This window comes from Rissa tridactyla, chromosome 3 (genome assembly GCF_028500815.1).
Source record: "Rissa tridactyla isolate bRisTri1 chromosome 3, bRisTri1.patW.cur.20221130, whole genome shotgun sequence".
Classification (NCBI taxonomy): domain Eukaryota; kingdom Metazoa; phylum Chordata; class Aves; order Charadriiformes; family Laridae; genus Rissa; species Rissa tridactyla.
In genome coordinates this window covers 43,545,518-43,563,031 of record NC_071468.1, presented here as the reverse complement: position 1 = coordinate 43,563,031, position 17,514 = coordinate 43,545,518, and the positions used below count along the sequence as shown (strand labels likewise).

The 17,514-nt window shown below is 36.1% G+C and overlaps 1 protein-coding gene across 4 annotated transcripts in view; it reads left to right on the top strand.

Moving 5' to 3' along the window:
- RYR2 (ryanodine receptor 2) overlaps positions 1-17,514 on the top strand; it is a 427,534-nt gene that overhangs the window by 367,092 nt on the left and 42,928 nt on the right. For all 4 annotated transcript variants that reach the window (XM_054193733.1, XM_054193732.1, XM_054193731.1 and 1 more), the window contains 4 exons: positions 6,703-6,802; positions 7,785-7,864; positions 9,865-9,941; positions 10,510-10,583. In XM_054193733.1, coding sequence (XP_054049708.1) covers positions 6,703-6,802; positions 7,785-7,864; positions 9,865-9,941; positions 10,510-10,583 — 331 coding nt within the window. The remainder of the gene's footprint in view (positions 1-6,702; positions 6,803-7,784; positions 7,865-9,864; positions 9,942-10,509; positions 10,584-17,514) is intronic.

Sequence of the window (17,514 nt, the reverse complement as noted above, 5' to 3'; positions counted from 1 at the left end):
CAATCCTTACTTTATGCCCATGTGGACTCTCATGCTGAATATTGATATTGAGTAACACAGGTATGTCATAACCTCTATTGATATGACATGATAAATTTTTTCCTCCCAGTCCTTCATTACTGGGGAGCAGTACACCAGTACTTCTTTTTCTGAATATTAGTGTGAATACAAGAAATAATTTTGATTAATGATTGCTATAATTCTTGTATCTTTTCAGCTGTTATATTATGAAGCATGTAAGAGCTTTTTGCTACCTTGTCTGAAATTTGTTTAAAAGTCATGAATAAGATGTTTTTTTCCCCTTTCAATTCTCATTTTTTCACGTACTTTTTAGATCAATGTTACTTCTTTTCCTTTCATCTCACCATATTACAAAATACTTAAGCTAACGCCGAAGAAAGTTGAATGTTTACAGCCAATCAAAACAGCCCTTTTTGCATATGTGTTTTTCCTAGCTACATTTTATTTCTATTCTTATTATTTATTTAGCACCAGCAGTGATAAAGATGAACACAGGGAATATTTTTAAATTTTATGAATTCATTGAGTTAAGATAGACTAGGTAAAAGTATACTTTTACTTAAAAATATTTAATAAATCTATCAATGTTCTAAAGTCTTGTAAAGAATTCTTACATACAAAATAAATAGCTATAGTTTTGAGGAAATTAAAAAATTGCAAACAGACTGCCACTGATTGCATATATCTAAGAATGTGGTAGTTAATTTATGAACCTATTTATCATTTTTAGTGATGATACTTAGACACCACTTTCAGGCATTTTCAGAAGTATTTACTTGTATCATGGAAGTAACATTAAATCATAGAAGGCTTATAGATGCCTGGCATTGAGACACGTCAGTATTAAACTATGTCAGAGTACATAGAACAAGAAAGCACAGCAGATGATGGAGAAATGGCTTTAGAGTGGCCACTCATTTATTATGAAATTCACTTTTGAGATTAATTGTATTTTAATTATAAGTTAGCAGTGTAGTAGTCTCATAATTTCCTGTTTAACTTATTTTTATATTTTGCTACATGAACTTTAAAGAATTCCTTTTGTTGTATGATAATCTGGATAATGACAGATTTCAATATAGAATGGATACTTCCAGTGAGGTATATTAATAATGGATAACATATCAGCTAGTTAAAAATAAATTTTCAACTTGAAAAAAAAATCTATTCAGGATGAGACTTTCATCAGAAGCAGAAATGAAAGTGTAAAAGTGCAGGGATTAAAGTATTTTTTAAGTAATATGGAAAGCGTATTTGATAAAATAAACTCCTCTAACACTCTTAAAATCCTGCATATTTAATCTTCAGAAACTATAATGCATTATGTTTTCATTTTCTGTATACACTTTTTTAGAGCTGATGAAGTCCAAATTGAGAGACTTAGGAAAAATTCAACTTTATTTATAGATCATCAATGAGCATGTATTGAGCTTCAAAGGTTTAATATATATTACATATATATATAAATATATATATAAAGATTCTGCTTGAGTATTTGGTGTTATATTTTAATACATAGCTTGTACTTATGCATGCGTGACACTGAAATTAACAGATGTTTTGCCAGTGTCTAATATGACTAATAGGATTTCTTATCTGGACTAAACAGAGGTATTGAAAAATATAAAATACGAAGGCAATTCAAAGGAGAAGCATTCATCTTAGAATAGCTGAGTTGGAAGTACTTTCCTCCCTTTCCATCTTTTTTGTTTATTCTGTTTACTCTTTAACTATTTCATAATTTCATTTAAAAAAAAAAAAAGAACAATCTGTAGAAGCAGGAAGTAGAAGAAGGAAAAAGTAGAAGCCTGCACCCCATGGCTGCGAGCTCAGTGGTAGCAGCAAACAAACCTCTCCATATGGCTTAGTTCCATGAGAGAATCCAAAAATCATTCTTTGTATGGATTATGTGAAAATAAATAATTTCAGTGACGCGCTTGTCTGTTAAAGTTCCTATTTTGTTTTCGCAAGTTTGTTGAATCATAGAATCATAGGGTTGGAAGGGACCTCTGGAGATCATCTAGTCCAACCCCCCTGCCAGAGCAGGGTCACCTAGAGCAGGTTGCACAGGAACACGTCCAGGTGGGTTTTGAATGTCTCCAGAGACGGAGACTCCACCACCTCTCTGGGCAGCCTGTTCCTGTGCTCTGTCACCCTCAAAGTAAAGAAGTTCCTCCTCATGTTTAGGTGGAACTTCCTATGCTCAAGTCTGTGCCCATTACCTCTTGTCCTGTCCCGGGGCACCACTGAAAGAGCCTGGCCCCATCCCCCTGACACCCACCCTATAAGTATTTGTAAGTGTTGATAAGTTCCCCCCTTAGCCATCTTTTTTCCAGACTGAAGAGACCCAAATCCCTCAGCCTTTCTTCATAAGAGAGGTGTTCCAGTCCCCTCATCATCTTGGTAGCTCTCTGCTGCACCCTCTCCACCAGTTCCCTGTCCTTCTTGAGCCGGGGAGCCCAGAACTGGACACAGTACTCCAGGTGCGGCCTCACCAAGGCAGAGTAGAGGGGGAGGATGACCTCCCTTGACCTGCTGGCCACACTCTTCTTGATGCAGCCCAGGATGCCATTGGCCTTCTTGGCCACAAGGGCACATTGCTGGCTCATGGCCACCCTGTTGTCCACCAGGACTCCCAGCTCTCTTTCCACCGAGCTGCTCTCCAGCAGGTCAGCCCTGAACTTGTACTGATGCATGGGGTTATTCCTCCCCAGGTGCAGCACCCTACACTTGCCCTTGTTGAATTTCATAAGGTTCCTCTCTGCCCAGATCTCCAACCTGTCTAGGTCTAGAGAGACCTAGAGTATGGTGGCACAGCCTTCTGGTGTGTCAGCCACCCCCCCCCCCCAGCTTTGTGTCATCAGCAAACTTGCTGAGGGTGCACTCTATCCCCTCATCCAGGTCATTGATGAATATATTGAAGAGGGCTGGACCCAGTACTGACCCCTGGGGAACACCACTCGTCACTGCCCTCCAACTAGACTCTGTGCCCCTAATCACGACCCTCTGAGCTCTGTCTTTCAACCAGTTATCTATCCACCTTACTGTCCATTCATCTAGCCCACTTTTCCTAAGCTTCCCTATGAGGATACTGCGGGAGACCGTGTTGAACGCTTTGCTTAAGTGAAGGTAGACCACATCCACTGCCCTCCCCTCATCTATCCATCCAGTCATGCCATCATAGAAGGCTGTCAGATTAGTCAGACATGATTTCCCCTTGGTGAATCCATGTTGAGTACTCCTGATAGCTTTCTTTTCCTCCACATGCCTTGAGATGATGCCCAGAACGAGCTGTTCCATCATCTTTCCAGGGATGGAGGTGAGGCTGACCGGCCTGTAGTTCCCCGGCTCTTCCTTCTTGCCTTTTTTGAAGACGGGAGTGATGTTGGCTTTCCTCCAGTCCTCAGGCACCCCGCCTGTTCTCCAGGACCTTTCAAAGATGATGGAGAGCAGCCCAGCAATGACTTCCGCCAGCTCTCTCGGCACTCTTGGGTGCATCCCATCAGGGCCCATGGACTTGTGAATATCTAATTGATCTAATTGATCCCTCACTCGATCCTCCTCAACCCAAGGGAAGTCTTTTTCTTTCCCCGTTACTTCCCCCAATGCCTGGGACTCCTGAGGGCTGGGCCGAGCAGTAAAGACTGAAGCAAAGAAGGCATTCAGTAACTCCGCCTTCTCCACGTCCTCTGTCACCATGGCTCCTGTTTCATTCAACAGTGGGCCCAGAACTTCTCTGGTCTTCCTTTTGCTTCCAATATACTTGTAGAAGCCCTTCCTGTTGATCTTGACATCCCTAGCCAGGTTTAATTCCAAGGCGGCCTTGGCTTTCCTCGTTTCATCCCTGCACGCTCTGGCAGCATTCTTGTAATCCTCCCAAGGGGTCAGTTCCTTCTTCCACTTATTGTAGACTTCCTTTTTACACTTGAGCTTTTTCAGAAGCTCCCTGCTCAACCATGCAGGTCTCCCGTGTCCCTTAGCCAATTTCTTTCTCTACTACATACGCAAGCTAAAACTTGCCCAACGTGTATTTTTGGCATATGGTTGCTTGTAATGATTTTAAAAAAATAATAGAATGAAGTAGAAAATATTAGTGTCTGTTTTCAAAGGCTATGATGAAAAAGTTTCCTCGGTTTGTTAGGTTGCTGGAGAAAGTCTATAATGTGGAAATACATGCAGATACATTTCTAAGTGGTCAGCTTTTTCCCATATAATTCAAAAACACCCAAGATAAAATAGACTTAGTTTCCTTTAAGGTTTCTTTTCTAAATTCTGGTGAATTACTTTAAATGTTTCATTTAGAATGAAGTATTTTTACTATTGTGATGGTTTCGTGAATGACAGAAAATTCAAACCACTGGCTAATTATTTTGGTAGTTTTCTTGACATCAACCGGCAAGCATAAAGTGCAAAAAACTGTGCTGGTAGCACAGATGACAGTGTTAGCAGTAAGCACATGTTAGAGAAATGGGGATACCTTGACCAGCCAGCAGCTCGGTTCATTTAGTATGCTTTCTATGCAATGGGTGGCCCACTTCATATCAGCGCTACCATCAGATACATACATATATATATGTATGTAGTAACATTGCATGGAGAAAGCAACAGTAAAAAAGCATTGTCAGGCTGAAGAAGGAACCATGATCTTTGGGAGTTATAATCAAAGGTCTTTTGGAGGACGTGCTTGTGGTGGGGTTTTTTGTTGTTGTTTTTGGATTTGTTGGTTTGTTTTGTTACTTTGTTACTGGTTACCTACACAGCTTGATTCCATGCAAAAATGCCACTGTTGGCACTTCAGGCTGTTTGGCAATGTGCAGTGCCTTTTAAAAAGATCGGCTGAAGCCAGCCGTGGAACATCTGCACTTCAGTGGGGAAGACGCAGCCTCTTCCACACAGCCCCGACCCAATCTACTGTTCTTCTATAGTGCCATTGCAAGAAGGAGGCATACCCGTTCTTTTAGTCTGTAGATGATGCAGATGCACCGTCACTATACGCATTCTTATAAACTTATCAAAACAATACTGTATAATTAAAATAGTATAGCTGATGTTAGGCTTGTAAACAAAAGTGAATTATGAATCTTGCAATGGAAGAAAAATGAAAGATTGTTGGGTCTAAAACGAAAAGTAACTAGAAATAGGAAGTAGATTTTTAAAAAAGAAACACTGATCAATTTTCAGTGGCATCCGAAGCAAGGGAAAATATTTTTATTGTAGCTATATTGAACCTGTGATGTCATAATTTTCTGCTGGTTTGTGCGTGTGTTGTATGTGAGTGTGCGTGCGTGTGTGTATGTTTCTGTTTTGTTTTTGTTGAACTCCCAGGAAGAGGTTTAAACATGAAGGCAAAATTTTCAAACCTTAGCATGGCTAAATATGAAGCAAAGCTGCCATATTTTTTTTTTCCTTTTTGTGCCTCCATCTAGATTTGTCACATAATTTAAGGAAAAAAGAAAGATACAATTTAACCACAGGAGAGCTAATAGTGTGAAAAAAAAACCCTGATGAATTTTGTTTCCGCAGCACGATATTATCAAAGATTTAAGAAACAAATTTGCCAGCCTCGGCGAGAACTCTCTGGTAACAGCATAAATGTCTGTGTTGGTTTGCTTTTGAGTTAAAGGTTTCTTTTTCATTCATTTGAACATATTTCTCTTTTTTACCTCTTCTTTTTTAATTTATTATTCATACTCTCTATTTAGCAAGCCTTCATTTTTTAAACCTCTTCCATCTTCCAATGTCTTTTTTCCGTAACTTGGATGGAAAGTTTATGGCAGCAAAGCTGTCATTCTGGCTACTTCTGCTGCAGCTATTCCTGCTTTTAGGTCATACATGTTTTGGGCGTTGTGTTTTTGGACATGATACTAACTGATTGTGTCATGTTCCTTTTGACTAAGCTTTTTACCACGCCATCTGATGGACTCGCTGTCATAGGGCTCTATGCAACTTACATTTTGCAACTTATACTGCTTAGTCATCCTCAATTCTGCAGTAAACTTCAATTAACTTGGTGAAAGTTCAGACTCATCTGGAATTAACTGTGCCTTTATGTTTGCTCTTTATGTTCTTCTTTATGTTTTCGGTAGTACTTTAAATTATAAAGAACAAACTTCACCATTGCTCAAGCAACGCCATGCAGTATTGTTTGTTGCCGCTAGAGAATGCAAAATATAAAAGCACAGTGTATTCTATCAAATATTCTGTTGGTAGGGTGGGCAATCTATATTGTAATATAATGAGATGTTTTGAAAAAAAATCTGAGATGCTTCTGTTACTCTGGTATTCAGCAACAACTTGCAACTCAAGAGCCACATACTGAGCAGTATGAAGTTATGGTCACGCTATAGAAGATTATTAAGAGTATGAACTGTTGCACAAAAACATGGCACAAAAGTGCAAGTTTGATATATGCAGTATATATATAATGAACATGGGCTTTGAACTAACCTGATGATTTACAATTGAGACTCTTTTCAGATAAACTTCTAAAAGCATATTAAAGAAAAATACCAAGGGGAGAATATTACTTGAACATGTTAAATATCTGTTCAGTAGCATTGTATGTATTAAAATGGTCCATGATGTTGCCATAGAGCCCATATACTAAGAGAAAACTAAAAGCCTTTGGAGAACTGATAGTAACTGCAATCCTCATCTTAACTGACTGGAATTTTTATTCAGGAAAAGGAAATGGAAAAGCAAAAACTTCTGTATCAGCAAGCCAGACTGCATGACCGGGGTGCTGCTGAGATGGTTCTGCAGACAATCAGTGCAAGTAAAGGTAATGTTTTATTGAGTAGATTACGTATTAAACCTTATTTCTAATGATTTTTTTAATTCTTATTGGGCAAAACCTGCAGATGTTTGGTGCTAAGGTTTGAATTCAAAGTGCACCCACAGTTTCAAAAACTATTTATAGCTAATCCAGAAAAGTATAATGAATAATTCTCATGAGGTTATTGTGTTGTTTCTATTTTTGTTGTTGTTGTTGTTGCTGACAATAATAATAATAATAATTTTTCTTGTGATGATTGAGAGGAAGTGTGAAAAAGTTCATAGCTTTAGCAGTATGCAATGGCAAAAAGGCCCCTAAATTCTGGGGTTTGTATAGTTCTAAAGTAGGTGCAGACTTCAGTTGTCTTTTTTTTTTTTTTTCCCCTTACTCTCCAAATATCTACTTTATTGGTATACTTTGATAAAACATTTCAGAAGTGTAAATGATGCTTTTTTCCATGAGCTACCATCTTCGTCTAAGGTCTGATGCTTTCATTGTTTGTTTTGTGATTAGCTTCTAGAGTAGTAATGTTTTAAAAATAATGTTTGCAAATTTACTGTAACTAAATGCTTTGGATAACTTTCGTTTTCTGAAGAAACAGGAAAAAAATATCTAGACTTGCATGCAGAGGGAACTCATTGTTAAACTTAAAAGCTAGCTTAAAATTGTGCACCCAGCCTTAAATCAATAGTTGGATGCTCTAGCAAATGAAACATGATTTATATTCATTGGGCTCAGTTCTTCCTCTCTCATGTCTTGCTTCTTTTGTGTGCTCTGTATACATTACAGTATGTCTGTAGGCACTCAGGAAGATATTAAGTCACGCTAGAGATCACTAGAGATCATGAAAGAAAAATAGGTCTGTTTTACAAGAGAAACAAAAAGGCCTCTCCTGATAAATTACCTTTTAAGTTATTGTATGGGTAAGTTAATAGAACTTTCCTATTTTTAAATATGATCTAAAATTATATCTTAAAATAACTTTAAGGTGAGATGGGGCCAATGGTTGCAGCCACCCTGAAGCTAGGGATTGCCATTTTAAATGGAGGAAATTCTACCGTTCAACAGGTAAGGTACTAATTTATTTTCACCCATTCTAGTAGTATAGATCTTTATACCGTGGTCGTTATTGTTGTAGTAGTGTATTATGTAATGTGACTATTTGTTGCAGATGCTGTTTATCCTCTGACTCTCGTTCCCAGAAGAAAATAGTGTACAAAAGTATCTAGTTTGCTAGATATGTATGTCTTATTTGTATACATATAATTGATCTACAGAATACAAGGCAGCTGAAAGGGGGAAATTTTATGTTAAATCATTAACTTCTAGGGGAATTCTGTGGGAGGGAAGGATTTCCTGGGAGATTGCCATTGTCCTGTAGCCAGTAGAGCAAAACTGCTGACCCCAGTCTTCACCAAAAAAAGTGGTACACAACTTCAGAAGTCCTTAGCTTACGCCATGAAAAGTCTTGGGGATAAAAGCAGAGAAGTCAAACTTTATTTATTAATCTATAGGAAGATAATGTGGTGAGCAGTGGACAAGTCTGATGTGTTAACAGTATTCTGCGCTGTTGAACAGAAGTGCAAGGTAGAGAGTATATTCAGTGTTCTGTAATAGTTGAAGATTCCAGAGTCCAGAAGGCTTCATACCTGCTGTTATGAATGGGTATAGAACAGCTTGAAGAATACAGACAATTGGGAATAGTTAAGGTCTCAAGTTAAGCAACCACTTAAGCAGCTGAATGCAGCCAAACAAAATGTTCTTTTCAGGGGCAACCTTTAGCAGGAATTGACCAGAAAGACCACAAATTTTGCAGAAATGTACCTGCTTGAACAATTGCCACTTCTTTGTGATGTCATGATGTTAGATTACTTAGGAAAATCATGACATTTGTTGTACGTATATTTATTCTGAATTAGTAATGCTACAATCTAATTATTTGATAAAGTCTTAATTAATCAGATTGCAGGAAACAGTTATTAGTATGATTACAATAACACTAATGCCACTGGTCTAAATTACGTACTTATAACATGAAAGCATCAGTAATACGGTTAAAATTGCTATTTTTTCAGTTGCCTCATTTTTACCTATTTTCTCTTTTCCTTCTCTTTTCTACCCCACTTCATCTTTCCAATTTTCCTTTAGGTCCTAAGATCAACTCTTCAGTCTTCCTTGGGGAGAATGGTATGGGTGGGGGGAGAGGTACAGAAGCGGTTTTGAAAAGTCATCAACACCATCATGTGGAGTTCTTTGCTTTGATTAGTACGGTGTTGTTGATGGGGGTGTTCCTTTTCTGTGATCTCGGGTCTGCTCGGGGTTATGCTGATATATTTTAACACTGTCTGCTTATTCACTTGGAGGTTACTTATCTATTTTTCCTACTATTTTTGTTATTTGCAAAAAGAGTTTTACCTCCTTCACAACATGAATTCTTGTAGCACTCCTGTTAAGACTGATCTTTGAACATTGTGATTTTTGTTCACAACAGGGACATACAGTATCATCCTATATCTTCACTCAACAACACATTGCATTCTAGGATCACAATTCACTCCACTGAATAACCCTTGTTATTGCACTCTATTATCAGATTGGTATTACACATTACAATAAAGCTAAAACAAATTTAAAAAATACTCACATGACTACTAACATACTGTTGCAACTAAAATGATCTAAACCAAACTGAGGTCATGACAAGCCCAGTCTGGTGCTGAAACGGTAGTGTCAATACAAATTTGTGGCCTAGCAGTGGCAAGCTTGTATTTATATTAAATAGTAAATTCTGCTGGCTGTGATGACTTTAGTTACTATCTTTATTTTCCATGTTTTGGGAAGGAATATCAAAAATGGATGACCTTTTGTAAAGGCCATGAATGTTAAATCTTTTTATTTTTGATACCTGGATTTTTCTCTGCAAGACTCTTATCTAATTTGTAAATATTAGAGATATTTCAAAACACCAATATCACTAGTAACCTAGAATCCATATAGGATTAAGTAAATTAGATTAACACATAGTTTAAATACTCATTCTTTGCGTAAATTATTTGCGTTTATTGCAGAAAATGCTTGACTACCTCAAGGATAAAAAGGATGTGGGATTCTTTCAGAGTCTTGCTGGTCTTATGCAGTCCTGTAGGTAAGTAAATATCTACTTTAAAAATTCATTATTTTGCATTTAGGTTTTATTCCATGGGATTTATAGTTTGGGAAAGATCCTCTACCTGCTTTTTGCAAACAGCACCTGGGCACTGTAATGTGCTAGATTTGGGGTAAAGGACAAGGTGGTGCTCATGGTATGAAAATCTTCATATGGTATGGATTTACCTTAGTAATAGTGTCATAGTTTCATAATGGACCTTGTTGCTTGGGGTGAACTGAACTATATTATAAAGGTAGTCAATATTATGGCTTCTTCGTAATCCTTAAAATGAGTATATATATCATAAACACAAACATTTCCTTTTTTGGTCAATCATAAAGAGCTAAGTTCTATTGTCGTATGTGGGGCAAAAGCAGGTTAAGTCTGTAGAGCTGAGTTTCTTAATCTTGTAGCAGACACATACTAAGCCACTGAAATGTATCTTCTTGACACTAGTGTGATTATATACTGAAATGAAATCACAAATCCTTCTCTATCTTTCACAAAATGAAATATTACATATATTTAATTAATCGCAGGACAAATGTAATTTTTCTCATTGCAGTGTTCTTGACCTAAATGCATTTGAACGGCAGAACAAAGCAGAGGGCCTTGGCATGGTGACTGAAGAGGGTTCAGGTACTATCGATTTAACAGAAATGTTCTGTGAACATTTCTCTTTTACATTTTGCAGAAGCGAGCTGAATTTGAAAGAACCCTGTAAATATATATCTAGAGGCTGAAGCTAAAACACGATTCCCAAGAGTGGTTTATGTTTAATTGGCCTACCTAATCCCACGCTTGTCAATAGTAAATCACTAGCACGTGTTGAGTTTCAGAACAATCTCAGAGGACTCTTACCCATCTTCTGAAGAAGTAAGATGTTACATGTAAAATTGAAAACAGATTCTAGTTACAAAGAGAAGTGTTTAAGCATGTAAAACATTTCAGAAGTCCCTAACCAGTCTCAGCATAAAATGAAATTAAGAGTTCTCACGCAATTTCTTAAACTGTCTTGGCTGGAATGAAAAAGAGACAATTTAGTTAAGCAGTAAGTTAAATATGAGAGGTCGAGGGAACTGTATCTGTTGTTTAGAAAAAAGTCTGCTGGGAAAGCTTTTTCTTTGAAATAATTATTTTCTGTTTGTCTTCGGGGAAATACTACAAAATTTTTGTTTCACTTTTGACTTTGAACCAATCTGGCTTTCTACCCTCTGTGTTGTCAGTTCACTGTCAATATCTCTCTCCTGTCTGACAGTAAGTTCTACTACTGCCTTACTGTGATTGTCTGGAAACATTAGATTCATTCTCATGTGACTTAAGAGAGCTACCAAAGCACATTTTCTCCCCTTATCTTCAGTATTTTTACGGTGCATTTTTATGTTTAAATCCTACAGTGACCTAATCTTTTAACATGTTTTTATCTTAAAAACAAGGTAAAAAAGCTTGACTGCATAATCATTGTTGCATTTGGGGGTTCATAATTCATACCTGCAACACTGCATATCTCATTGACTATTGTGCCTGTAGCTCTTTTGTGTGGCATATTTCTTGAATATTCAACTGCTTGTCTCAAATCAAAATCATGAACTCTTAAATATGACTGAGTGACTTCAAGACCAGTCATATATGCTGCTTCTCTGAAAGTGCTCCCACAGTTTAAATTATAGATCAAATCCTGCTAGACTTACACGAGTAAACAAAATAAAGTAAACCCACGTGGATAAGATTTAGTCACAAGATTCTGGATTGAGCACTGATGCAGCTATCTGGCATATAAGGTTTTGGCCGTTACTTTCACGTTTTACTGAGGATTATTTTGCACAATGTTTTGCTCTTTTGGACAACATTTCTACTACTAAATAATTAAATTTATTAGTTATAATGTTGGATTTTGAAATGGACTGTCAAGATACCGGCTCATTTTTCTTTTGACCACTGCCTCTATTTCTAGAAATGTCAGATTTTCATGCAAATATAAATAAAACTTTAAACACTGCATATTTGACTCTACCTATGTTAGAGTATTTTTTTTCTTCCTCATTTGAGGGATTTTTTTTTTTTTAATTTTCTGTTTATTTGATCTTTCTGGTTTAGTACACAACTAGTTTTGCCAAAACCAATACTAACTATGTTTTGTATTTGCTAAAAACAATTTCTCAACTTTTTTTCTTTTTTCCCTGTTTCCTTTTCTTTGAACTAATTGTCCTGTCCTCCCTTCCTCAGTCATCACTCATGAGCGTGGTAATTATTAAGAAAAACTGCCTATTCTTTATTTTTCCTGCTGTTAGCTTTGTGTCAGCACTGTACAGCTCCTGAACACCATTCGATTTTTTTGTTCCTGTAAGACTGTTAAACTAGTGGGTTCTTTTCTATTATTATTACAATTGTGTATTCCAAACTTCCTGGGTTTTGTGTCAACTCTCCCCGCTTTGTTCTTCCTCCCTTTCTCAGGATTTGCACAGTAACTGGCACACTAGATGTAAGAGCAGCAAGCTTTTTTAAACTTTTTTTTTCTGTTCTTTTTTATTTTCTTTCATTTCAGTGAGCCTGGTATTTGTGATGGATGAATGTTAAAGAAACAAACAAAAACCAACCTATACATACACAAAGACTTGTGCTATAGTCCCCCTGTAGTATTTCTGTTGTGTACTGAATGTGGCTTTATCGCTGCATTGATTTGTGCAGGCACAGGAAATCAGTGGTGGATCCAGTGAGGATTTGAGGGTGGTTAGTAAGGAGAGGATTTGCCACTGGCTAGGTTTACCTAATGCGGTCAGGAGTTGATGCAAGAAAGAGGTGGTGCATCAATAATTTAGAGGAATCAATAATGTTTACAGGTGGTTCTTCCTTGGTCTGAAAGCTACTTGATGTGCTAAGGGTCCTATACCTCAAAGGTTCCTTACTTCAAGTAAAGGAAGAGCTTCGTAGGAGCAGTTGCCGTGAGATGTTCCCAACACCATAAGAAATGAGAATTTAAAATACAAAATGTGTATACTATTCAGCAGAAATAATAATCTCAAACACAGCAGATGTCTTTTCATTAGCCAAATGTTGTGAAGGAGGATGATCTGGATTTTCAGTTGTTTTCTCAATGGAAATGATTTTATTTGGCTGATTAACAAAATTCTACACTTCAGATTATGTGTTTTCATTTTCTTTGTTATGAAGCAGCAGCAATGTCAAGATACAATAATCACACTATATCATGGATTTCTTGGCACGAAGGAATAATATTTGCTAACAGCACCTTTTAAATTTATTAATATCCAGCTATTGAAAATTCAAGAAAACAACAAAGTAAAGCCAAGCCAAAAAAGACTGTACTTTTTCTTTTCAGGGTTACGTTATTCTTGATATTATGCTACCTTTAAATAATAATAATAACTTTTTTATATTATGAAGCACACCTTTTTCAATTCATTGAAAAGTAGTTTACATAAGAGCTGTATAGTTACTGTTATTAATACCTGATAGCATTATGAAAGCCCAGCCAGTGTGTCTGTGGGGAAACTCCTGTAGTGAACGAAGTATCCTAGATTTTATGGGATACCTGAGATCATATGTCTGTTTGCAATCTTATGAATAACCATCTGTAAATACTACAAAGGAAGTACCAAAGATGTGGAAAAGTTTTCCCCCATTTCCTTTTTTCAGGGGAGATATTTAATCTATGAGTAATCAATTACTCCTCAATCAAAGATCGTTTTCTTGATTCACAAGGAAATGTGATGTAAAATGTGTACCGTTGCCTCTTTCTCATGTCATCAGAATCTGATGCAGAAGCATATTAGTGAGCAATTGTCATTGAGTTTACAACCTGTAAGCCTGAAACTATTCTTGCCGAAGTAAAAGAAAAACTGCTGTTGACGCTTACGGGAATAGAGTCAACTTTTCTTCAAAGGCAGCGCTAAATAGTTTCTGGTCCCATGTCAACATTGGCAATAGATAGAAAGTCCTGTACTGAGACAACATGGATGTGAGACTTATTGCTCTATTCCAACTGTTTCTTTGTGCTGTCCGCATCGTAAGCTCCTTGTCCTGATATTCCTCTGACTGGTACTACCTTCCCTTTCCAAACCCTGGAACCCCCACTGGTAACAACATTGATGGTTCTTTAGCAAATGTGTTTCTTACTTGTTTTGTGTGATGTACTCAATGTTGTTTCTTCTGTATGTATTTTGTTTTGATTGTTCTGTTTCCTTTTCAAAAAAGGGGGATTCAAAACCAAAGACGTGTAGAAATGCTTGTTATCTTGCAATGGTTTTTCACTTTTCATTTAACACTCATACTCTATGCTATTTCACTATGATTCACAAAAATCTTGAAAGTGCAATGTTTTTCTCCTTTGGAGAGACTTTTTTTACTTATCATATGATTTTAAAAGTTTAAGATGTTAAATTTAAACAGATTATTTTACCATTTTTCTTTTTGTCAGGAAAACTCTAATTTTATTTTTAATCCTTTAATATTGTATCATGGCATTATTTTGTTTCTCCATAAGTTCTCAGAAGGCTTATTTTAATAAAATGTAATTTTAGAATGAAATTTGACCTGATAGTAGGTCTTAAAGGACTATCTTTTAAACTGACTGAAAGTGGTACACATGCCATATACTTAATAGCTATAATGAGGGTACACATCAGGACTATTTTCAGCCATTAATAATGTGAAATCAATATATATACTTTCATCCTTCACCAACCTGGTCACACTGAACGTGGATGTTTAAATTCCACGTGATCCACTGTAGTGTACATTGGAGGGGTATTTCCACCTTTATACCACTGTATTTGAATCAGTGATTGCATTTAAAAGGGAACTTAAGTAGCTTCAGTTCAGAGTAGCTGTTATGCATCACTCAATGAGGAAAAAAGTGCTTTTCTTATTTGAATCAGATTCTTCAGAAGTCAAAGGCATGCAGCACTCACAACCCAAGCCAATATTGCCTGAGTCTTGTGATAAGAATAAATTCACTTGGTTCACCGTGGGAGAGCTTTGCTCTTGCTTAACAGCCATCAAAATGGAGCCCTGTTCCTTTCTGAAAGCTGAAAGTATTTGTTTATTTCCATAATAAGTAGCATCAGACAAATGTTTCTGAGTAGTAATAGAAGGCAAATATTTTTTGTGGAGGATTAAAAAAAAAATAATTATTACACTTGGACACATGCACTTTCAAGGAAAAAAACCCACTTATTTCATTTTTCACTTAATCTTATTTTCATTTCCTACACATGATACCTCTGTTCCCATATATCACAAACACAAGCTACCAGTTTCATAAAAACTAGTCTTAAAGAATTCATGTGTGTAGCCATATCATTCACATACAGCATAAGCAATGGCAGCATTTTAATGTCTAGGCAAATATATGCCAGAATATACATCATATCTACAGAAATTAAAGAACACGGTTTCACGACAACCTAAGTCATACTATAGGCAGTGTGTATTTTTCCAAGTACTTTATTTCTGCAAATCTTTGTGTGTACTGGCATGAATTTGTGTGCACAGCAGCAAAGGTTTTTCTCTTAGATTTTATACAAAGAAATAGATCTACACTTCAGTTCTGTAGTTACCAGTGAGACACTTCTTGAAGTCAGTAATATCTGAAAATTAAAATTCCTGACAATGACAAATTGGCTTTAGTCAGATTTTGATTGTCTGTAGAAATTGAAAACGAGGATTATTTTAAATCTTAGTGTGGCCAAGCTGTTGGAAACAGGGGGTTTCTGCTTCATTTTGAAATATGTAAACATATTTCCAAAAGGAATGGGCCTTTCAGCTTATGTGAAATGATATACCTAAACACCTGATTTTGCAGAATTTTGCAATAACTTGTATTCACTTTGTGATTTCTTTATAGTGGAGCTAATTAAAAGACCCTTCCAAACACTTCCAATATTACAATTGGAATTTATTTTATAAAAATTCCTAAATTCTGGTGGGTGTACTAAAAGCCAGAAGATTACTTCATAAATTAATCTCTGTAATCATTTTAACTTGAGAGTTGTTTTCCTTCTGAAAAATCTCACTTGATAAGAGGGCATGAAAAATAAAGGTGTAAAAATATTAAACTGTAACTTATTCTGTGTTCTTATTCATACAAATGGCTTTGATTCAGCAATATCTTGATGTGGAAGAAATGCATGGTTGGTCCCTTTTTGGGCCTGATTTTTCCAACTGTAATACATCAGCAATTTTCCTAGTGAGTTATTTTTTAAAATCATTGCCATCTCAGCAGTCAAGCTACATGCTACAGGCTCCACCAAATATTTGGCTATCTGTAATGCTTATTTTTGGAAAATATAAATATTCATCTAGATCAACAAAGCATGTGACTCCAAGTGTAACTTTAAGCATGACAGGTGTTCAGTTAAATTAGGAAAAAAAAAAAAAGGCAACTAATCCTGCAGGGTGTTCTATGCTCTGGCCTTTGGCCAGCAACATATGAAAGTATCTTGCAGGGCTGAACCTGCATATAATGTTGAATAATATCCTTCTAAGTCCAGAGGCACCTCTTGATTTTGCCTTCTTGCGTTCTCGGGCATAATTATATGTATACTTTAATCAGCACAGACAGGAAGTAATTTATTTTTCATTGTTTAATTAGCTAAAAGGGTTTTCAATGTTCTGTGACTGAAGAACTATTTATCTGGTATTCATGTCTGGGATTGAGAAAAATGTCATGGAATGTCATTTATAGTATTTGGCTCATTCTTGGAGAAAGAATTGCATATTTTTTGCCATCACCGTAAGTACAGGTCTGGAATTAGGAGGAAGAGCATTTTATCTTTCCCTATGTTCAAGAAAATGTGTTTGCATATACCTTGGTGATATCTGCTCTTAATACAGTGTGTCTTGATGGCAACAGGAAAGAATGAAATTCTGTACCTTTAAAATGCTTTTGCTTCCTAACCCTACCATTGTACTGATGCTTCTCACTTTAAAATTCCCAGGCTGTGGATTGATAATCCATTAGCTTGAATTTATAATCATTCGTGAATTTACATAAAGTTAAACTTCAGATCATGTTTGTGTTTATATATTTTTCAAATTGCACTAAATACTGTTTACAATTCAGCTGCAATAATGTAATTATAATATAATAATTTATAAATGTAGACGTTATAATTAGTTATCCACATATAACAACAGTATGTCAGTAATTATCAATGTAATTATTATTGTCTATAACCTTTTTGAAAGAAGCTTTTTTCCTTTTAAATTGTAATTTACTTACTCTTCTGTTTTCCTTCTGTTCACCCACTGAAAAAATTGTCTTTGTAGACATTTAAAAGCTCAGATAAAAGCCTAAAATATCTGCACGTTAAAAAAAATTAATCTTCCAAGTTCTTTTGCAGTTTGCTTACATTTTTTTCTCCTTTCCTTTTGTTGTCTGCAAATAACACTTGGCCACCTATTCAAATGATGTATATTCTTAAAAAGCAGTTTTTACGGTTTCTATTTTTGTTGCTGTACACGTTCCAAATACTTTTCAAAAGTCCTATATGGGAATTTCCGTACTTTCAATAGGTGGCCTTTATTGTTTTGAACACCTGTGTTGTTG